Genomic DNA, 19,180 nt, shown 5'->3' with positions numbered 1-19,180 from the left:
CTTAACAACACTGATATAATATCTCCCATGGAAGAGTATCTTAAAAAGACAACAGCTCAGTTGTATCTAATTCCAGAGTTGTAAAATCCCTATAATGGCAGCTAATGACAGTATCTTTCTCATATAATTGTGGACTGAATGAGTAATGCATATAAAAGTACTTAGCCCTGGTTGGCCTCTTTTTATTTCTGAAATCACATAAAAGCAGAGAAGATACGGAGAAATAAAAACAAAGATGATTTGATGAGGCACAATAAAAATGTAATTCCAAGGAATATTTTAATAATAGCTATAATGTTGCTGTTGATACTCCTTGATTCAGGAACCTGCCTTCTGAGAAATGATAAATTTCTTTTTTTTTTTAATGAAAGTAATCCTGTTCTAATATGTTGATTGTAGCACAATAAATTATGGAGAGAGTAAATGGAAATCTATTAGGATTCAACAAAATATGAACTCACATCACTGATTGAAATATTATGTAACCATTAAGATGATTAAGAATTTATAGAAATGGGAAATACCAATGTTGGAATCTGTGCTTTAAAAAAAGGTAAAAAAAAAATGTGGCTAGAGTAACACCATTATTATGTAAAATAAAACAATAAATTATGCAAGAGAGAAGGGAAGGGAAGATTGCAAGGAAACAAATAAATGTTAAAATGTGGATCTTTGGGGGTAACAGAGCTAAGGTGATTTTTTTCTTCTTCCTACCCTTTAGGAATATTCATTCCACAATAAGCAGGCATTATTTTTACAGAGTTTCAAACAACAACATAATCTTTTAAATGGAAAGCATATTTGTTAAGTGCACACACTGGAGGGAAATTTCTTTTTGGATACAGCTCTGTCCAGGCTGGCTTTCTTATTTCTCTCTAGAATGCATTTATGTCCCTGCAAGAAAAATTAAGCTGATACTACAATTACAACCACAGACACCAACCCAGTCTTTAAAACATGCTTTCTTGGTTTTCTACAGCTTCCACAGAATATACATAAAATATCCCATGAATCAGAACCGAAAAGATAAAATGTAAACAGGAGCATCATGTTCTTGACTTTTCAACAAAAGCCAAAATTTAAAAGACTTAAAAAAAAATAGAATATGGGTACTGGCTTCATTCATAAACTCAGATGCTCAAGTTGTCCATTCACCTGTTAAAAGAGAGTGCAGGCAGCAGCAGTAAAAGCTTCAAGCTGTTCCACAATATCCTTTGAACCCTGACCTAAGGGACCAACTCCGAGAGTCTGGAGAGTCTGCAGGTAGCTGGTTTCTAGGGCCATTCAGCCTCACTGCTGAGACGGTCAATAGAAGTGTCATTCTCTGATGTAGACAGCTCTGCACTAGGAGCTGGTCTAACAATCACATCACATAGCCTGCCAAACAGGGAGAGGACAGCATTCGGGCACCACTGACCTGGGATAGAAGTGAACTTGAGACTGCGGCTAAAAAGCTCTACTACTAACATTCGTTACAATCTAATCCTCCTCGCCAAATCCTGGATGTATGTGTATATAGGTCTTAAAGGAAGTTCATCTTTGCTACAAGAAAAAAGAAATACGCAACTACCCAAATTAACCACAAGATGGGGCTAGCATCATAGGACAAGATCAGAGATGTAAAGCATTCAACACACCACATTCTCACAGAGTTAGGGACCTTATCCTGGTGCATCATGTACTTCTTTCTTTCTTTTTCAACTTACTGAGACGTGCTCAAATATTTTATACAACATTAGTGTTTTTTGTTGGTTGGTTTGTACAAGTTTGGGTTTTTTGTTTGTTGGTTGGTTTGATTTTATTTTCTCAAGAAGCAAATCAAGTCTTAAACTTGGAAAATAAATCCTCAACTATATTTCCCCCCCTATTAGCTGGTTCATTTTCCTGGAATGCCCTCACATGGCCATCTCGAAGCTAACCTCCCACAAATATTGAAGGGAGAAATTACAAAAACAGCTTAAATAGGTAAATTCTAATTTTTTTAAAGTTTTCAAATACATACAGAGGCTATTAAATTGACTTTTGTGGAAACGTGAAGCAGGAAACAAAGAATCAAGGAGAGAACACTAGGATATGTGTTCAGGTTACGTGATTCTGGTCCTGGCTCTAAACTGCAGTGTGACTTTAGGGTTAAGTCACTTGGTCTTCCTGGTCCTTCGTTTCCTCACTAAAAAATAAAGTGACTGAATTTTAACTTCTCTGGACCTAATATTCCTAACTTACTCTGAGACTATAATAAGCCCAAAATTAAAACTATTAGGTGAGCCCTAGCTGGTTGGGCTCAGTGGATAGAGCATTGGCCTGTGGACTGAAGGGTGCCAGGTTCTATTCCAGTCAAGGGCACATGCCCACATTGCGAGCTTGACCCCCAGTAGGGGGTGTGCCGGAGACAGCTGATCAATGATTCTCTCTCATCATTGATGTTTTTATCTCTCTCTCCCTCTTCCTTCCTCTCTGAAATAAAATATATATTTAAAAAAAAATAGATTATATGAGGCTGAAAGTCAAGAATGGAATTAGTTAGGCAAGTGAACTGAGTCATCATAAGGAGCAACAACGTAAAAGGGTTAGAGATGACCACTGCCTTCCCCAAGCTTCCCACAATTATAAATACAAATTCTAACCTGAATTTCAAAATCACTTAGGTAGGTATTTATTCAGTTACAAATTAAATTCTATGATAGGTCACTGTAAACAGGAGACTATTACTTTTTCATTCTCAGATGTACACAATTATCCTCTAAGGGTTAATAAACAGTAAGACTACACTGAACTGTCATGCCAGCCATGATAGGAGGAATTGGTCAAGAATAACCTCCCCCACTCGGAACAACTATAAAAATAGACAACATGTATAAAGGAATTGTTTTCAAAAACGGGACAACAGGATCGCAGTCCCTGGGAGAAGGGGAACGCCTGAAATGAGCCCTACAATCGCTTGGCTCTTAACCACGCAGGTACTTTCCCAACGACAGCACATGGGGTGGAGCCCAAATGGAACACAGACGTCGCTGAGCCCAGGAGGCAGACGTGCAGCTTGGCCCTGCTGAGGTGAGTGGCATTGAGGAGGGCGATGGAAGGAAGGCAGCCACCCAGAGAAAGAGCTTCAGAAATCTATAAAGGGGTCTCTTTAGGTCTCTGGCTGAACATGAGCTTGCATATGCAGACGGCAAGCTCTCCTGAGGTCTTGCAGAGAACAGGTATTGGGGAGCTATGAAGGAAAGGGTGATTCCGGAGGTCACTGGAAGCAGGGAGACAGAATTCTGACCAAAGGGTAGAGCAGTCACTGAATGCTCCAGTCATCAAATGGAGCCCGAGAAAGGCACGTCAAAAGCAGAACTGCGCTAGACACGTCTTAACATCGCTGAACAATAGCCTTGAAAGGATCGATCTGGTCTGTTGGGAAATCATCTGCTTGCCCAAACAAAGCTCCACAGTCTCCAAAGCATGCACTGTCAGCAGAGGTGCTAGCATGCCCACGGAGGCAAAACTGGTTCTTGGGAGGATGGAGAATCTTAGCTTTTACACAGATGTGTGGTCCTCCAAAGGGCCATCGCACATGAGCAGACAGAGACATATAGACATACAGAATATCTGTGATATTAACATTTCATGGGGTAGGGGAAGGAAGAGAAAATTATTTTTAAAAAGTCTAAAAATGTTCCTTAGCGCCCTACCTGGTTTGACTCAGTGGATAGAGAGTCAGCCTGAGGACTGAAAGGTCCTAGGTTTGATTCCCGTCAAGGGCACATGCCCAGGTTGCGGGCTCCATCCCCAGTGGGGGGTCCGCAGGAGGCAGCCAATCGATGATTCTCTCTCATCATTGATGTTTCTATCTCTCTCTCCCTCTCCCTTCCTCTCTAAAATCAATATATATATATATATATATATATATATATGTGTGTGTGTGTGTGTGTGTGTGTGTGTGTGTGTGTGTGTGTACATATATATATATATATATATATATATATATATATATATATGAAGTAAATAAATAAAAATGTCCCTTAGAAGTGTAATGTAATAATGGAAAAACATTGAGATGCACTGCTCTAAAGGAAAATGACAGCCCTAGCTGGTTGGGCTCAGTGGATAGAGCATCGGCCTGTGGACTGAAGGGTCCCAGGTTCGATTCCGGTCAAGAGCACATGCCTGGGTTGTGGGCTCAATCCCCAGTGTGGGGCATGCAGGAGGCAGCCGATCAATGATTCTCTCTCATCATTGATGTTTCTCTCTCAAAGGGATAATGACAAAATATACGCTTTAACAACACATGATCCACGATACCGAGCACAGGATAATCAAATTACTAGACATGTGAGGAAGCAATGGAACAGAATAGAAAGCCTGGGAGTTGACCTGGATTTCATCCAGCAGGCAATGAAGACTCTGTAAGACTCTATGGACAGTGGGACGTATTCAGATCAGTGTGTGAGAATTCTGAAGTGCTGAAGAGGGTGGTTTAAGTGGGAGAGGAACAAAAGGAGGAGAGGCTACTACAGCATCCAGACTGAGGAACATGAAGGCTTCCAGCAGTGGAGGTGGGACAGGAGATAGCTAAGTGACAGAACGGTTACTTCGCAGTGACCAACTGGATGTGCGAGGTGATGGAGAGGGGAAAATCAAAATGAGAACCCGGAAGTGATGAGTACTTGTCAAATTGAAGTGTTTGTGTTGAATGGATTCTGGGAGAGGTATCCTCTGCCTTTCCCCATTGGCATAAATGTTTCCCCAAAGTTGTGCTATTACAGTGGGAATCAGAGAGCTGCTTCATTTGCAGTAAACCTGAGAGATGAAGGACCAATTCTGCAATTTTTTTCTTGAGACTCAATATTTCTAGATGTATCAATATCTTTAAAATATTCTCCATTCCTTTAAAAAAGAAGTAAGCTATAATAAGAAATGCTTAATATGCTAATTAGACCAGACATCCTTCCAGATGACCTTCTGGACAAAGCCAGGGCTTCGAGGGAAGCCTGGGTCCCAGGTGCCTGCCGGCAGCCGGAGAGAAACCTGGGTCCTGGGTGCCAGAGGGAAGCCGGTGCCAGCAGCCAGGGGAAGGAAGGCCTACTCTTACACAAATTTTGTGCATCAGGCCTCTAGTTAATAATAAAAAGAAAATAAGAATAAAAGGGAATTGTATAAATATTTTCTACACTCTATTCAAATATCCCATGTGATATGGTAGAGTGGATGAAGGAAGCTGTAAAATAGGAGTCAAAGGACCACTCACTTCTAAAAGCCCTCCATCAGCTTCTCACCAACCAAGAGGAAACACCAAGGTCTTCATCGTGTCTGCAATGCCCTTATAGATCTTTCTTCTGCCTCCCTCTATAACCTCCGGCACCTTTCTTCCTCTCTCACATAAGTCACAGAGAACACCCCAGCAAAAGTAGCCACAACCGCCCTGCTAGTCACTCACTATCCATTTACTCACTTTATTTTTATTTATAGCATTTGTAACTACCTGAAATTATATATATATATATATATATATATATATATATATATATAATAGAAGAAATGCACACACCCATGTTTATGTATATATTTAGATCTATACATAAACATGGGTGTGTGCAATTAATAAACTAATAAATTCTTGTCTTTCTCGCTAGAATTTGAATTCCCTGGGAGCAAGAACTTTATCCATCTTAGGGGCTTCTTTCCAGCGTCTAGAACAGCACCTGATATACCACAGGACTCAGGAAAGGCTTGTGGATGAAATCCAGAGTCAATCTGAGCCTCCTGGTTCTGTCACGTGTGAAATGGGGACAGTAATCCACACCTACTCTGTCCACTCTTCAGACAATAAAATGAAATTTGCTAGAGCACTTTATAATGATGTTTCTGGACACAGAAGAAAGCTGTGGGAGCAAATACACACACAAAGGCATGAATTGTTAATGACAGCCTGGAGCATAAATGCTTAGTTCATACTTGCTGGTTCTATTTTTATTTATAATAGAAAACATGCCTGAGAAATATTCCAACTATGTGATATCCAAATACCTGGAAGAATCTACCCAGGATCATACTCCTTAGGAGACAAAACAAACAAAAACAAAAAAACAAAAACAAAACAAAACCCTGAAGGTTGGGTTAGCTGACTTGTAAGCCACAGAAGCAATTTAGTTTCTGAAAAAGAATTTTAATTAGAAAAGATCAAAACTAAATTCAGTGTTTGGGGCTAAATGATGTCTCCCCCAATTCATTTAAGTCCTGACCCTAAGTCCCTCAGAATGTAACTGTATTTGAAAACAGGGTCTTTAAAGAATTAACTGAGTTAAAATGAAGTCATTAGGGTGGACTTAATCCCAATAGATGCCTGGCTTCCTTATAAAAAGAAGAAATGAAAATGCACTAAATCAGAGGAATTAAGACAGGAAAGACCATGTGAAGATGTATGTAGGGAGAGGGCGGCCATCTCCAAGCCAAGGAGAGAGGCTTCATAAGAGATAAGGCTGCTGACACCTTGATCTCAGGCTTCCAGCCTCCAGAACAGTGAGAAAATAAATTCTGTTGTTTGAGCCACAGGATCGGTGGTACTTTGTTCCGACAGCCCTGGAAAACTAATACACTTAGTCATCTAGAAACCAAGAGAAAAAAAATCACTGGAAAAGAGTTTCATAAAAATGGGGTAAGCAAACAAAAATAATCCTTATTATATTTGATTTCATTTTTATCATTTGTATTGAAACATTAACTTTAATTAGAGTTGTCTAGGTATAAATTCGAGTTGCCAAAGTCTTAAATCAATCCAGTTTCCTCACCACACCTCCTATTCTCGCTGAGAGCCTGCCCTCCACAGAACGGTCACAGAAGGTGTATCTAGTGCAGAGCGGAGAACGAGGTGTTCTGTTCCTTTCAGGTTTAGGTCCATCACAAATTCTAATTTTTTTTAACTAGTAGGAATACAAGTTTAAAAGGCAACCACATCACAGCAACTGACATAGGCTATCTCAACTTCTCAGGAAAATATCCATTAAAATATAAAATAAACATGCAAGTTCCCTATTCTACACTCTCGGTGGAATTTCTACTATGGCCCATACCATTGGTCTTGTTGTGGGAAGATAGACTGGAGTCTAGAAGGTGTGGCCTCTAAAACACCAAAGGCAGGATCAGAGGCAGAAAGATCCTTTCTTTCTGAATTTGGATGCCAGGGTCAGAAATACAGTTGACTCACATGCCAACCCATGAGTCCCATTACTCCCAGGTAAAGCTCAGGTCGATCCTCACCTGCACCTTTTTTTTTTTCTCATTTCAAGTTTTAATTCTGGTAAAATACACATAAAATTTACCATCTTAACTATTTTTAAATATATTTTTTATTAATTTCAGAGAGGAAGGGAGAGGGAGAGAGAGATAGAAACATCAATGATGAGAGGGAATCATCGATTGGCTGCCTCCTGCACACCCCCTACTGGGGATGGAGCCCGCAACCTGGGCATGTGCCCTTGACCAGAATGGAACCCGGGACCCTTCAGTCTGCAGACCGACGCTCTATCCACTGAGCCAAACTGGCTAGGACCATCTTAACTATTTTTAAGTGAACAGATCAACAGTTTTAAATGTATTCACACTGTTGAGCAACCAATCTCTAAAACTTTTCATTTTGTAAAACTGAAACTCTATACCCATTAAGCAGTAACTGTCCATTTCCCCCCACAGCCTTGCTGACTTTTGCAACTGCCACATTCTTGGCAAATCCTCTGAAGTCATGGATGAACCTCTTGAGTGTCCTCATCACTCCTTGGTGACATCACCCCGAGCCCAGGAGGGCATCTTGGGCGGGTGCGGTGGGGAGGAGGGGAGAGCTGAGGCTGAGTCACTGGACATCCACGGTTTCTCATTGCTCCTGCAGAACACTGGCAGTGTGTGCTTACTGATATGCTGGGAGGCCCGGGCTCTCACTGCACCAGATCACAAAGGATTTCTAACAGCAGCCTACGACGCTGCCACCAAAGCTATAAACCTGGCCTCAATGGCCTTGAGACCCGGCATTGACTTGGCTTACTTATCGGTGAAAGTCCTTCTAGGCATCTGTTTCCAGAATAGGGAGGTTTCGTCCATGTTGAAGATCTGCTCTGGCAGGTAACTTCCCTCCACAGTCAGCTTAGCTAGAGTTGCCAAAAATCCTTCAGCTGCCTTCTCACCAGCATCTGCTGACTCAGCACTCACTTTCACGTTACGTAATGAGTAACAGTTCTTGAACTGTGTAAACCACCCAGAATAGCAGTAAACTCATCATTTCAGCCAGGTCCAGCCTAATCATTCAACTCTGCAAACAAACTTTCCGCTTTGGCCGTAACGGTCCTGGTGCTGAGAGGGACACACTGCTGTGTCTGGTCCTCCCTCCAGGACATTAGAAGTTTCCCCATGTCTGACACAGGCCCTTCTCTAATTTTGGTTTAGTCTCATTGACTTCAATGAAGCAGATACTTTAATAGCTCCTGTCACTTTGTTCTGTTCTGAGAGGTCGTAGCAATGGTGGCACTGGGAATGCCTGACTGGAGAGCAATAGCCACCACTGATTTTCTACCTTCATAGTCCTTACTCACTTTAATTTTGACTTCAATCAGTCCACATGGCCTCTTACTGGCAACATTAGCAGTGGGTTTTGTATGCTTAGGGGCACGATGAATGAAAAAACATGAGATTAAATCAAGCACAAGAGAGAATGGTGTAACCAGGAGATATGTGGTAAACACGGGATGTATGAGGCTGTTTCGAGCATAGCACAGCACAGTTTCACAGCAACCTTTTTTTTAATGTAAGTACAAAGAGTACACTCTAAAATAATAATAAAAAGTATACTATAGTATATGCCTAAACCCGTAACATAGTCAGTTATTATCATTATCAAGCATTACGGACTGTAACTTATATGCAATATACTTTTATATGACTGACAGTGCAGTATGTTTTTAAAAATATCACCACAAACACGAGAGCAAGGCGTTGAGCAGTGACATTATGACACCATTATTACAACAGCATCAGGCAATAGAATATTTTCAGCTTGATTATATGGGACCACCATTGTACATGACTAAACATCATTAGGCAACACGTGATTATATAATTTCAGGACATTTATGAGCCTCTTAAGTCCATCTGTGACTATTGCATTATAAAGGCTACAAACTTTATAAGGCCTGAAATTTGGTTTCAAAATTCTAATAAATGCTAAATACCAGGAAATACTATCCAAACTCAAAGGACCACCTAGTTTGGATATGTCAGTGAGTTATGAATCCAGTATCCCTTGAATTCCATCATTAGCTAGCTCTGTGAACATTTGTAGGCCCTGGGTCACAAACAATGAAAGGTATTGCTTGTCTTTTGCACAATCTCCTGAAGACGACACACTTAATGCTGAGTGAGACGAGGCATGTGGAGGAAATGTCAGAAGACATAAATAAAAATTCAGTATAAAGATCAGTAAATATGACGAAGGATGGAATTTGACTCACAAAATCTGTTTCAAGTTTGCCCATTTCTTGCTTGTAGCTTCTCATTCTGTTGCTGTACATTCCTCGACTTTGGGGTGGTATCTCTCGGACTTCCAAATCCATCTGCTCAAGCTGACAGGGTGAGAGCAAAACGTCATTTAAACCATATGCTTACTCTTTATTTGACCAGATGTTTAGAGTGGAAAGGATTTCACTTCAATTCTTCATTTTACAGTTGAGGAACCAGGTCCAGGGAGTTACCTACCTGGGATCAAATAATATTGGGACTACGTTTGTGCTTAATTTTTGTTTAGGTGAACGAACAGTTACTGAGTGCTTGCCAAGTGACACATAGAGCACCAAAGTATTTACTTTCTCAGGAATTTCTATTCAAACACATGCATTAATCCAAACATCCTTAATAATAATGATTTTAATATGCTTGAAGTATCCCATCATTCAGTCCAACCTGGTCAGGTGTTTTGACCCCAAACCACCAGGACTATGGGGAAGATAAACCAAACCATTATTTCCAACCTTGAGCACACAGTGTCTGCCCAGCCTTAGTCATCTGGTAAAAATTCTAGAAAGTCTTTTCTGATTAGGAAAATCACTTACTAAGCAACATGTGATCTCATCCTCCAGCTTCACTTCTTACACTTTATCGCCACGTTGATTTGGAGTTAAATGGATACAGTAAAATGTTAAATTATACAAAGCTCACTGAAATCACAGCAGGGCACTTTTTAACAACCTGTCATCAGATAACACTTCAAACACAACACATGAGCATCTAATGGGAGGCAGTACAGAAATATTATGATGGTTAAGAAGACGGGCTTTTAAGTCAGATGCCTGCGTTCACACTCATTTAGGACCACAGTGCAGTAACAAGTTAAATCATACTTGCAATATTTGGCTTTTAAAACAAAAAATTGGGGTACAATATTTTTTGCTCCCTGTGAATGTATTTACATATAAAAAATAGTGGATTACTTAGAGCTCTAGGTTTAGCATATACTAGTACAAATACAAATTCTTACTCCACCACTTATTGGTGTGGACCTCAGACCGCTTACTTAATCTTTCTAAGCCTCAGTATTCCCATCTATAAAATGGGGGGAGGTGCACAATCACAGTGTTGAAAATCACTCCTCCATGGTTTTCTCAGACTCCTGTAAGTCTTTCTGGGCATGCCAAGAATGCAAGGCCCTAACCACTCTTTTCCCTGGACATTTCTCAAGGTAGTATTTGCAGGGAGCAATGTTGAGAGAGGAACTTCTGGGACAAAGGGAAGGCTTGCTTACAGGCTGCTGTAAAGCAGTATGTCTCCCAGGCTCCACGTTCCTCTCCTGTAAGACATTCCACTGTATGTGTGGGTATACATCTGGGCCACCTCTGCCACTCCTGTGGGAATTGGGGCTCAGGGACCTCATACAAGGATGCTCAAACTCTGGCAGCTGCTTTTGCTGTGAGTGATAAAAGTCTTTTGTCTCTGACCTAAGAACTTCATGTCTTCTATTAGCATCCATGAAATTGTGGCAAGCTCACTTATTAGTGAGCAAGTAGGAAAAAATTTCAGATCCTTAACAGTTTTTGATAAATAGTACTTGTCTCCCAGAGTTTTTATAAAAATTAATATTATTAATATTATAGAACAAGTAATATGCTTATCCCAGTGTCTGGTACCCAGTATGCCTTTAACAAGCATTGGCTATTGACAGCTATTATAAAATGTATTATTAAGGAATAAAAATTAGAGCTGGATATTTAATGATATTCTGGATATTCTCATCTTTATTAAGAAAAACAAAATCCCAAGGAAGTATTAAATTCTCTTCAATTTAAAAAAACGAATGAATTTTAAATTATAAAATGCTAATTAGTCATTTTACATTTCTGCAATAAAACAGGCTAATGGAAGGCATCAGCTTAAATGACTGGTCGTGTGTTAAAATATATTACCGAGTCTGTACATACCAGTTCTTTTGCTTCTTCAAGCTGTTTCTCCACATTTGCAACCATCTGTTTCTTCTCATCTGAAACAGACAATTATATCAGAAAACTGCTAAGAAAATAAATTTAATATTTTAAAACTTCTATTTTTCTTATACCTTTTTCCTTTCTGACCAATCAAATTTGAGAATTACCATACCAGGCAACTGACCATATCATTCTTTGGTTAGAAACCACTCTAAAGTCACTAATTCTAGGCTATCTAGAAATACATAATCTTATGGAGTACCTAGTGATTAAGGGATGCCATAACATTTTAAAAAGAAACCAAAAATTGTTTTGTTCTTTAGAAGATACTGTGTCAACAATAGCAGTTTTAGTGGTGGCATGAAGAATCTGCAAAATCTTCACTATAATGAATTGGGAATAACTGATTTACAGATACAATTTAAAAGTCACAGGCAAAAGCAATTCCTAAAACTGGACAAGATCTTAACAATCCCCAGTGTGGGGTGTGCAGGAGGCAGCCGATCAATGATTCTCTCTCAGCATTGATGTTTCCATCTCTCTCTCCCTCTCCCTCTGAAATCAATAAAACAAAGATATATATATATATAAATAATAAAAATTAAAAATAAAATACAAAACTGTACTTCTGTTAACACTAAAGTTGGGTGTAATGGAGGAAATATTTGAAGTTAGGACTACTGATTCCAAACCCAAAGTCACTCCCTACTCACTGATTATGGAATATTGGGTAAGAACAGTCTGTACTCTCAAAAAATGGAGATGAAAAATGCCCACTGCATTATCTTCAGTTTAAATAAGCTGATACAAGTGAAATTACTTTTAAACTGTGAAGTGCTAAGTCTCCGTATGTGGTTTATTCAAACTCTACCAAAACTGGAATCCCCTTTTTCGGGAGAGACACATCCTGGCAGGTATTTTCAGAAAATGCCCCTCCTCCCACCATTCCAAACCATTTGTTCTGAGACTGCACTTAAGTTTTTTGCTTACCAAATTTATTGAACATGTATCATTTTGTCTGCCTAGCACCCTTCTTTTCTCAGGCAATAACCCTCACTCTTTTGAGACTGTTCTCCAACACACAGGTCAGTGGGAGATGCTGTCTCCTTCTATGACCCTGCCTCTCCAGTCACAGTGACTTGGCAAAAGATGGGCTCCTCATCCTAGCTAGACCAATCCTAGTAGCTCAGTCCAGCCGACCAAGCAAAGTGCTGGAGCCATGGGAAAGTCTTTTCCTCTCCCTTGGTAGAGTTATGAGAACAGGTGTTTAGAAGCTGTTGGCATCCATTGGCCTAGCTACAAAGAGCATGCATCAGTGGTTGAAAATGAAGCCTATCTTTAGAAAGAAACAAAGCTGAGAGGTAGACAGATAGGACAGAGGGGACAGACAAACAGACAGACACAAATGGATTAGATAGAGTTAGTTAATTAGTTTCTGGTTCCAGATAATTCTGAAATAGACTAGAGGCCCGGTGCATGAAATTCATGTGCGGGGGGGGGGGGGGGAGAGAAGGGAAGAGGGTGTCCCTCAGCCAAGCCTGCACCCTCTCCAATCTGGGACCCCTCGGGGAATGTCCTAAACCAGCAGTCAGACATCCCTCTCACAATCCAGGACTGCTGGCTCCCAACCACTCTCCTGCCTGCCGGCCTGATCACCCCCTAACCACTCCCCTGCAAGCCTGATCGATGCATAACTGCTCCCCTGCTGGCCCAATTGCCCCCAACTGCCCTCCCCTACAGGCCTGGTCCCCCCCCCAACTGCCCTCCCCTGCAGTCCTGGTTGTCCCCAACTGCCCTCCCCTGCCAGCCTGGTCATCCCTAACTGCCCTCCCCTGCTGGCCTGATCACCCACAACTACCCTTCCCTGCTGGCCATCTTGTGGTGGCTATCTTTGACCACATGGGGGCGGCCATCTTGTGCAAGGGCATGAGGATCAATTTACATATTACCTCTTTATTATATAGGATTTTGCTTGACTTTTCATGGTTAAGTTTCTTGACCAAACAAGTTTCTTTTTCTTTATTTAAAGTTGGGTTTCTGTGACAAGGAACCCGATCATTACTGACTGACTCATACAACAGACCAGAAAAGTTGTGAAGCTTGAGATGGGTATAACACCTACGAGCTAAATAGCCCTTCAGAAGGACAGCCAACACCAAGTGGGGAGAGATTATTTTTATTTAATCTTGTAGCTGTCACATACATAGGTTTTTTGCGTGTACTCCAGCCCATGCCACGGACCTCCAGGACTAACGTACACCAGGATTTCTCATTAACAAAGGAAAACAAAATAAGCAGCCCCCTTGACCTCTAGTCCCCTTTGCTACTAACATCTCCCTCTTTCCAGCTACAGTCACATTTCCCTCCCTCCTTCCCCATTCCTCCCTGTACTCCCACCTACACCCCACCTTTCTACTGAGATGACTCTCTCAAGACTAATGACCTTTGTTTGCACAAACTAATGGACATTCCTTGGTTCTATTTTTATTTAATCTTGTGGCATCTGCCATTATGCTCCTCCCATCCTGTCACGTTCTCCTCTCCTGGCTTCAGTGACACACTGACTCTGTGACTCTCCTGAACACTCACTTCTATCTCTGCATCCTCTGCTGGGCACCCTCTTCCTCAGCCCATCCTCTAACCACCGGTGTTCCTCGGAGTCTAGTCCTTGCTTTCCCCCACCTCTATGACTATCATCTATGCCCCTGGCAATTTCATCTGCTCCCATTTACTATCTCATTACCTATTTATGATGCTAAGTCTTTATCATTAATCCTGATATATTTGCAGGACTCCACACCTGTAATGCCAATACCTATGCCCACCTCCACTGTGATTACCTGGCAAATTGCTATTCAACATTCTCTTCAGAAATCAGTACCTCTAGGAAGCCTTTCCTAACCCAACAAGAGTTAACCACTTTCAGTTACATAAAACACCAAAACTTTTACCTAATCTTAATGATTTCTCTCTCACCTCTACCGGTCTGATTTACTTCCTACCTTGGAGGCTCTGGGAAGACAGGAACTGTGTCTTAATCATCTTTATAGTCCTAAATTCCAGCACTGAGCCTGACATATAATTAGTTCTTGAAAAATGATATTAACCTTTTGCACTCGGATGTCGAATGTGACTCGACATGGTTAGCATTGGTAGCAGCTCGAGAAAAAAGCAAGCGAATGCAAAGAGTTAAATTGAATAAATAATGTAGGCCAGCCCGGCCAGTGTGGGTCAGTGGTTGAGGGTCAACCTATGAACCAGGAGGTCACAGTTCAACTCCCGGTCAGAGCATATGCCTGGGTTGCCAGCTCGATCCCCACTGTGGGGTGTGCAAGAGACAGTCGATCGATGATTCTCTCTCATCATTGATGCTTCTATCTCTCTCTCTCCCTCTCCCTTCCTATCTGAAATCAATAAAAACATATTTAACCATTTGTACGCCATAAGTATCTATAGATGCAAGCAGCGGAACTTTTTAAATTCAAAATATCGTGGCAGTTAACTGGTTAAAAAAAATTGATGGCTTCTTCCATACACAGCAATATCTGATCTCCAAAAGACTCCAGGGCTTAGCATAACTAATCAGCTAGACTTGAGCATCTCCTCCCAGAAAGGACACTATCTGGCCCCACCACTCCCCTGACTCCCTCCTTAACAGCCAGTTAAAATCCAATTCCAATTTCATATCCCAAAGCCCCTGGTCACTGGTCTCCTTTCAAGTGTAGGTGTCCATCCAGAAAGATTCATCTCACTCTAGTCTAGGCACAGACAAGAAGCAAGAATTGAGACCCAAGGTTCCTTTAAAAGTTCAATTAATATAACGAAGTCTGCGGAGCTGAGTCCTGCCAGCTTTTGCCGTCAGCAGTAGCAATAACATCCATCACTAATGGCTAATTCCTGTATTTTCTCTGAAGGAAAAAATGTGCTAGTCTGTCACATGTTTTATTTCATCTGATTTTTACAACACTGTAACTTTGAAACTAATACCCTTTTCTTCCCCAGTTTTACAGATGGAGGTAGCAGGCTTAGAAAGACCAAGCAATTGGCCCAAAATTGCACATCTGGTGAGTAGCAGAACTGGGACTCTAAACAGAGCTGATGCCATGTGTGACTCTTAACCAATTTGCCATAATACCTTTCTTGGTATTTCTGATTTACAGCCACAAAGTGAATGGTGAGGTATGCAACTAACGGCAAGAGAACATTTCATTAGGTCCTTCAGGAAACCTGCTGTTGTAATGGAACCTCCACACCTATATAGTGTCCCTCTAACTTAGAATTCATCACCAGAGGGAAAAGAACTCTACGGTTAGTATTAGTCATGGTTTCCACTCATCCATTTCCCTGGCTTTACCACAGAACACTAATCATTAAAATCAAATGTCAAATACAGTGCCATGGAGCATTACCTAAGAACGGACTGATCCATCTCGTTAGTCCAATTTATAAAGTTAGTTAAGATTCAAACACTTTAGTGTAAGAGCAAAGTCTTTTTATTCTTGAAAACGTATCACAGAGCAATCAAATTTGTTTTAAAATATTCATTCTTTTCTATTCTCTTTGGAAGTAACAATTTAATACATTGTACATGCACAGCAGAGTGGATTTAATTGCCATCAGTCATACTCACTTGACTTCAATTTAAATAAGTTAGTATGTTGAAGAATGAACTGCTTTGACTAAGAAGTTAGCTCCAACTTTTAACCTTCTTAACTGAAGTAAATTATAGTTCCTCTCCTCTGGGTCAACCACCAATGGTGCCCAGAGAAAGAGATTATAGTTACTTTTAATCATACTGTTTTGCCATGTTAATTTCAGTTAGTTTATAGACATACATCTGAAATTCATTACTACCTAGATATACTTTCTTTTTTTTCCTATTTATCAATTAGAAACATATTATAAAAAGAGCAAGCACAAGTAATTATTAAGAGGGAAACCACTGCATTTTTAGGAATAACTAGTATTCAATTATTTAAGTCAGCAAGCATTCTTCTAGTGCCAGACATACAGTCTCCTTTCAATTTCAATATATCTGCTGTGTTTGGGCCTCACATTATTGGAGAGCTAAGGAGAGTCAAGGCTTTATTTTTAAGATACTTAATCCCAATGTTTCCTTCTGTGTGGTAAGAATGGTTACATTAAAATTTAAAGACAAGAAAAAATAAATTCTTGGAAATAGTTTTTACAACTTTGAACTCAGGGATGATTTTATTACTTTATAATACATAACTTCCCAGTACAAAAGCAATTCTCCCAAACAACAACAACAACAACAAAAGTGTTTTTACTGCTAAAACTATTACAATTTAAAATGAGCAAAAATCTAACTGAAACCACAAATCCTCATATTCTGAGGCTCTGGGGCTGAAGTCAAAGGAAGGAATCTCCAACAGCAAAGACAACAAAAATCAAGATGATCTTGGGCAGTGGAGCAAAGCAGCACTGAAGAGAAGAGGCGAGGTGATGTATCATGAAGTGGCGAGGCCATCAGCCACTTTCTCCACAAAAATCTCTCAGGCAGCAGAGCTCGGTAGTATATGCTACCTTGGGTCTCTCCTCTTGTTCCCTCACTTGGACTCAAAAACCTCTTTAGGACATCATCCATCTCCTGCAGAACTAACTGGGACTTCAGGAGATGAGTGGGGTATAAGTTCAGAGATCCTGGCTTCAAGCAAATATCCCTATTAATAGAAAATAGGTGGGGGAAGAAAAACAAAGAAATAAAGGAAAATATTATTTATAAACACATAAGTTTGGGGGGAGGGAGGGAAAGGGAAGAGGAATAACAACTTAGGTCCAGGGGAAATCATTGCTGGCCTCGAGGACTGACTAACAAGGTGAGACAGTGAAGTTGCGCACCAGTTCATATATCAATGAACACTCCTTTTCCCATACTTTACACCCAGAGCTAAGGTAGGACCAAGTCTAGCATCCTAATGATAGCTCAATTTCCCTAACACAACTAAGGCAAAAAGTAACAATCTTATCTGCAAACTACCTCTTCAAATTAAATCTGTATTTAGAGAAAGATAAATCCTAAAACAATGTCTTATAAAATTCACAAAATAGCCCGGCTGGGGTGGCTCAGTGATTGAAGGTGAACCTATGAACTAGGACAGTGGTCGGCAAACTGTGGCTGGAGAGCCACGGTTTGCCGCTCTGTTGACTAATGTGTTTGCCGACCACTGAACTAGGAGGTCACAATTGATTCCCTGTCAGACCACATGCCCTGGTTGCAGGCTCGATGCCCAGTGTGGGGTGTGAAGGAGGCCACTGATCAATGTTTCTCTCTCATCACTGATATTTCTATCTCTCTCTCCTCTCTCTTCCTCTCTGAAATCAATTTTAAAAAATACAAAATATCACATTTATATATTTGCTTATTCAAACATCTGATCTCAGCCCCTTCTAAATAAATGCCAATGAATCAAACATACTAGTAACTCCCGCTTTCACATAGTTGACAGTCTAGCATAAAAGAAGGACATACTAAAAAACAAACAAACAAACAACACAAAAATAAAAACACGTCTGGATGGAAGTTGTGGAATTTTAAACGTGAGAGAAATTGTCCTGTACCAAGTTTTTCATAACATTGGGGTATGGTCCCCCCACCCCAAGAAGAATGAGAAATAATAAATGGGGTTGGGGCTACGAAAAATACTAATGATAGTAGCAGCTAACACCAAGGAAAGACTTTACATATGTGAAATAATTTAATCTTCCCAACAACCCTATGAAAGACATACAATTCTTTCCATTTACCAAGAAGGAAGGTTGAAAGAGGTTAAGAAACTTGCCTAAATGTCAAAACTTCTAAGTAGCAGAGGTGGGATTAGGCACCATGGCTCTTAACACTGTTTTGCTGCATATAATACTACCGTCATTACTAATAAAACAACGTGAGACCCCTCATCTGCGTACGTTCGTTCATTCATTCTTTTTGAACACTCTCACATCTCTATGTATTACAAACGAAAAACCAACCAAACAAACAAAACAAAAAGTAAGACTCAGAGAAACATTCCCAAGAGTATGCAAGTAACCAAGCGGCGGAGTCCGGGCTGGAGCCCAGAAGGGCTCTGTCTACTGCACCCCAGAGCCCAGCTTGGGCTGTCAACCAAGTTACAAGCTCCATCGCGGGAGGGCCCCAGCACCACCTCACCCCAGCCTCGCGCCTACGAGGCACCCTAGTGCAGACAGCGTTCCATCGCCCGGCACCCTCCGCGGGCCACCCCAGCAGGACAGGGCTCTCACCAGGGGGCAGTCGGGGGACCCTGGCAATCTTGCTTGTGATCTCTGCAGTGAGCACCGCGAAGTCCTGCTCGAAGCCTTCGAAGTCGGACGACATGGCGGCTCCGGGGTGACAGGCCAGGCCGGAGCCTAGGTCGGGGCAGGGATAGCGCGGAACTGGGGAACACAGTGTAGGAACCCTGGGACCTGCCCTCGAGATCAGAGCGGAGAACCGGAGACAGCTCCCAGCCCGGCCGCTTCCTGGTTGTCCGTCGCAATCTCAGTCCCCCGGAAACTGGGTTGGTACGCTTTTTAGTTTCCCTTCAGGCTTCAAGATGAACAAATGCTCTAAGGAAAAGTACTTTAATTAGTGCCTGCAAGAGTCCTCTCAAAATAGTCGTCTTCTAAGGAATCCCTGAAAGTTTTTTTTAACCCATTCACGTTGTGGAAGCGGCTCCAGCTCTCCAAGGTACAGGTCACAGGAGCTTGCTTCCGGGGGGAAG

The 19,180-nt window shown here is 41.1% G+C and overlaps 1 protein-coding gene across 5 annotated transcripts in view; it reads right to left on the bottom strand.

Moving 5' to 3' along the window:
• Nucleotides 1–19,088, bottom strand: part of VTI1A (vesicle transport through interaction with t-SNAREs 1A) — a 314,565-nt gene extending 295,477 nt beyond the window's left edge. Inside the window, exons 1-3 of one of the 5 annotated variants that reach the window (XM_054728671.1) lie at nucleotides 18,702–19,088; nucleotides 11,439–11,497; nucleotides 9,480–9,590 (exon numbers count right to left, since the gene is read on the bottom strand). In XM_054728671.1, the coding sequence (XP_054584646.1) occupies nucleotides 9,480–9,590; nucleotides 11,439–11,497; nucleotides 18,702–18,795 (264 nt within the window). In that variant the 5' untranslated portion in view covers nucleotides 18,796–19,088. The remainder of the gene's footprint in view (nucleotides 1–9,479; nucleotides 9,591–11,438; nucleotides 11,498–18,701) is intronic. The other 4 variants (XM_008144314.3, XM_028149438.2, XM_028149436.2 and 1 more) reach the window with 4 other exon arrangements.
• Nucleotides 19,089–19,180: the final 92 nt, after the last annotated feature.

This window comes from Eptesicus fuscus, chromosome 17 (assembly GCF_027574615.1).
Source record: "Eptesicus fuscus isolate TK198812 chromosome 17, DD_ASM_mEF_20220401, whole genome shotgun sequence".
Lineage (NCBI taxonomy): Eukaryota > Metazoa > Chordata > Mammalia > Chiroptera > Vespertilionidae > Eptesicus > Eptesicus fuscus.
Note: the sequence above shows the minus strand (reverse complement) of the source record. Positions and strands in the feature narration are given on the sequence as shown.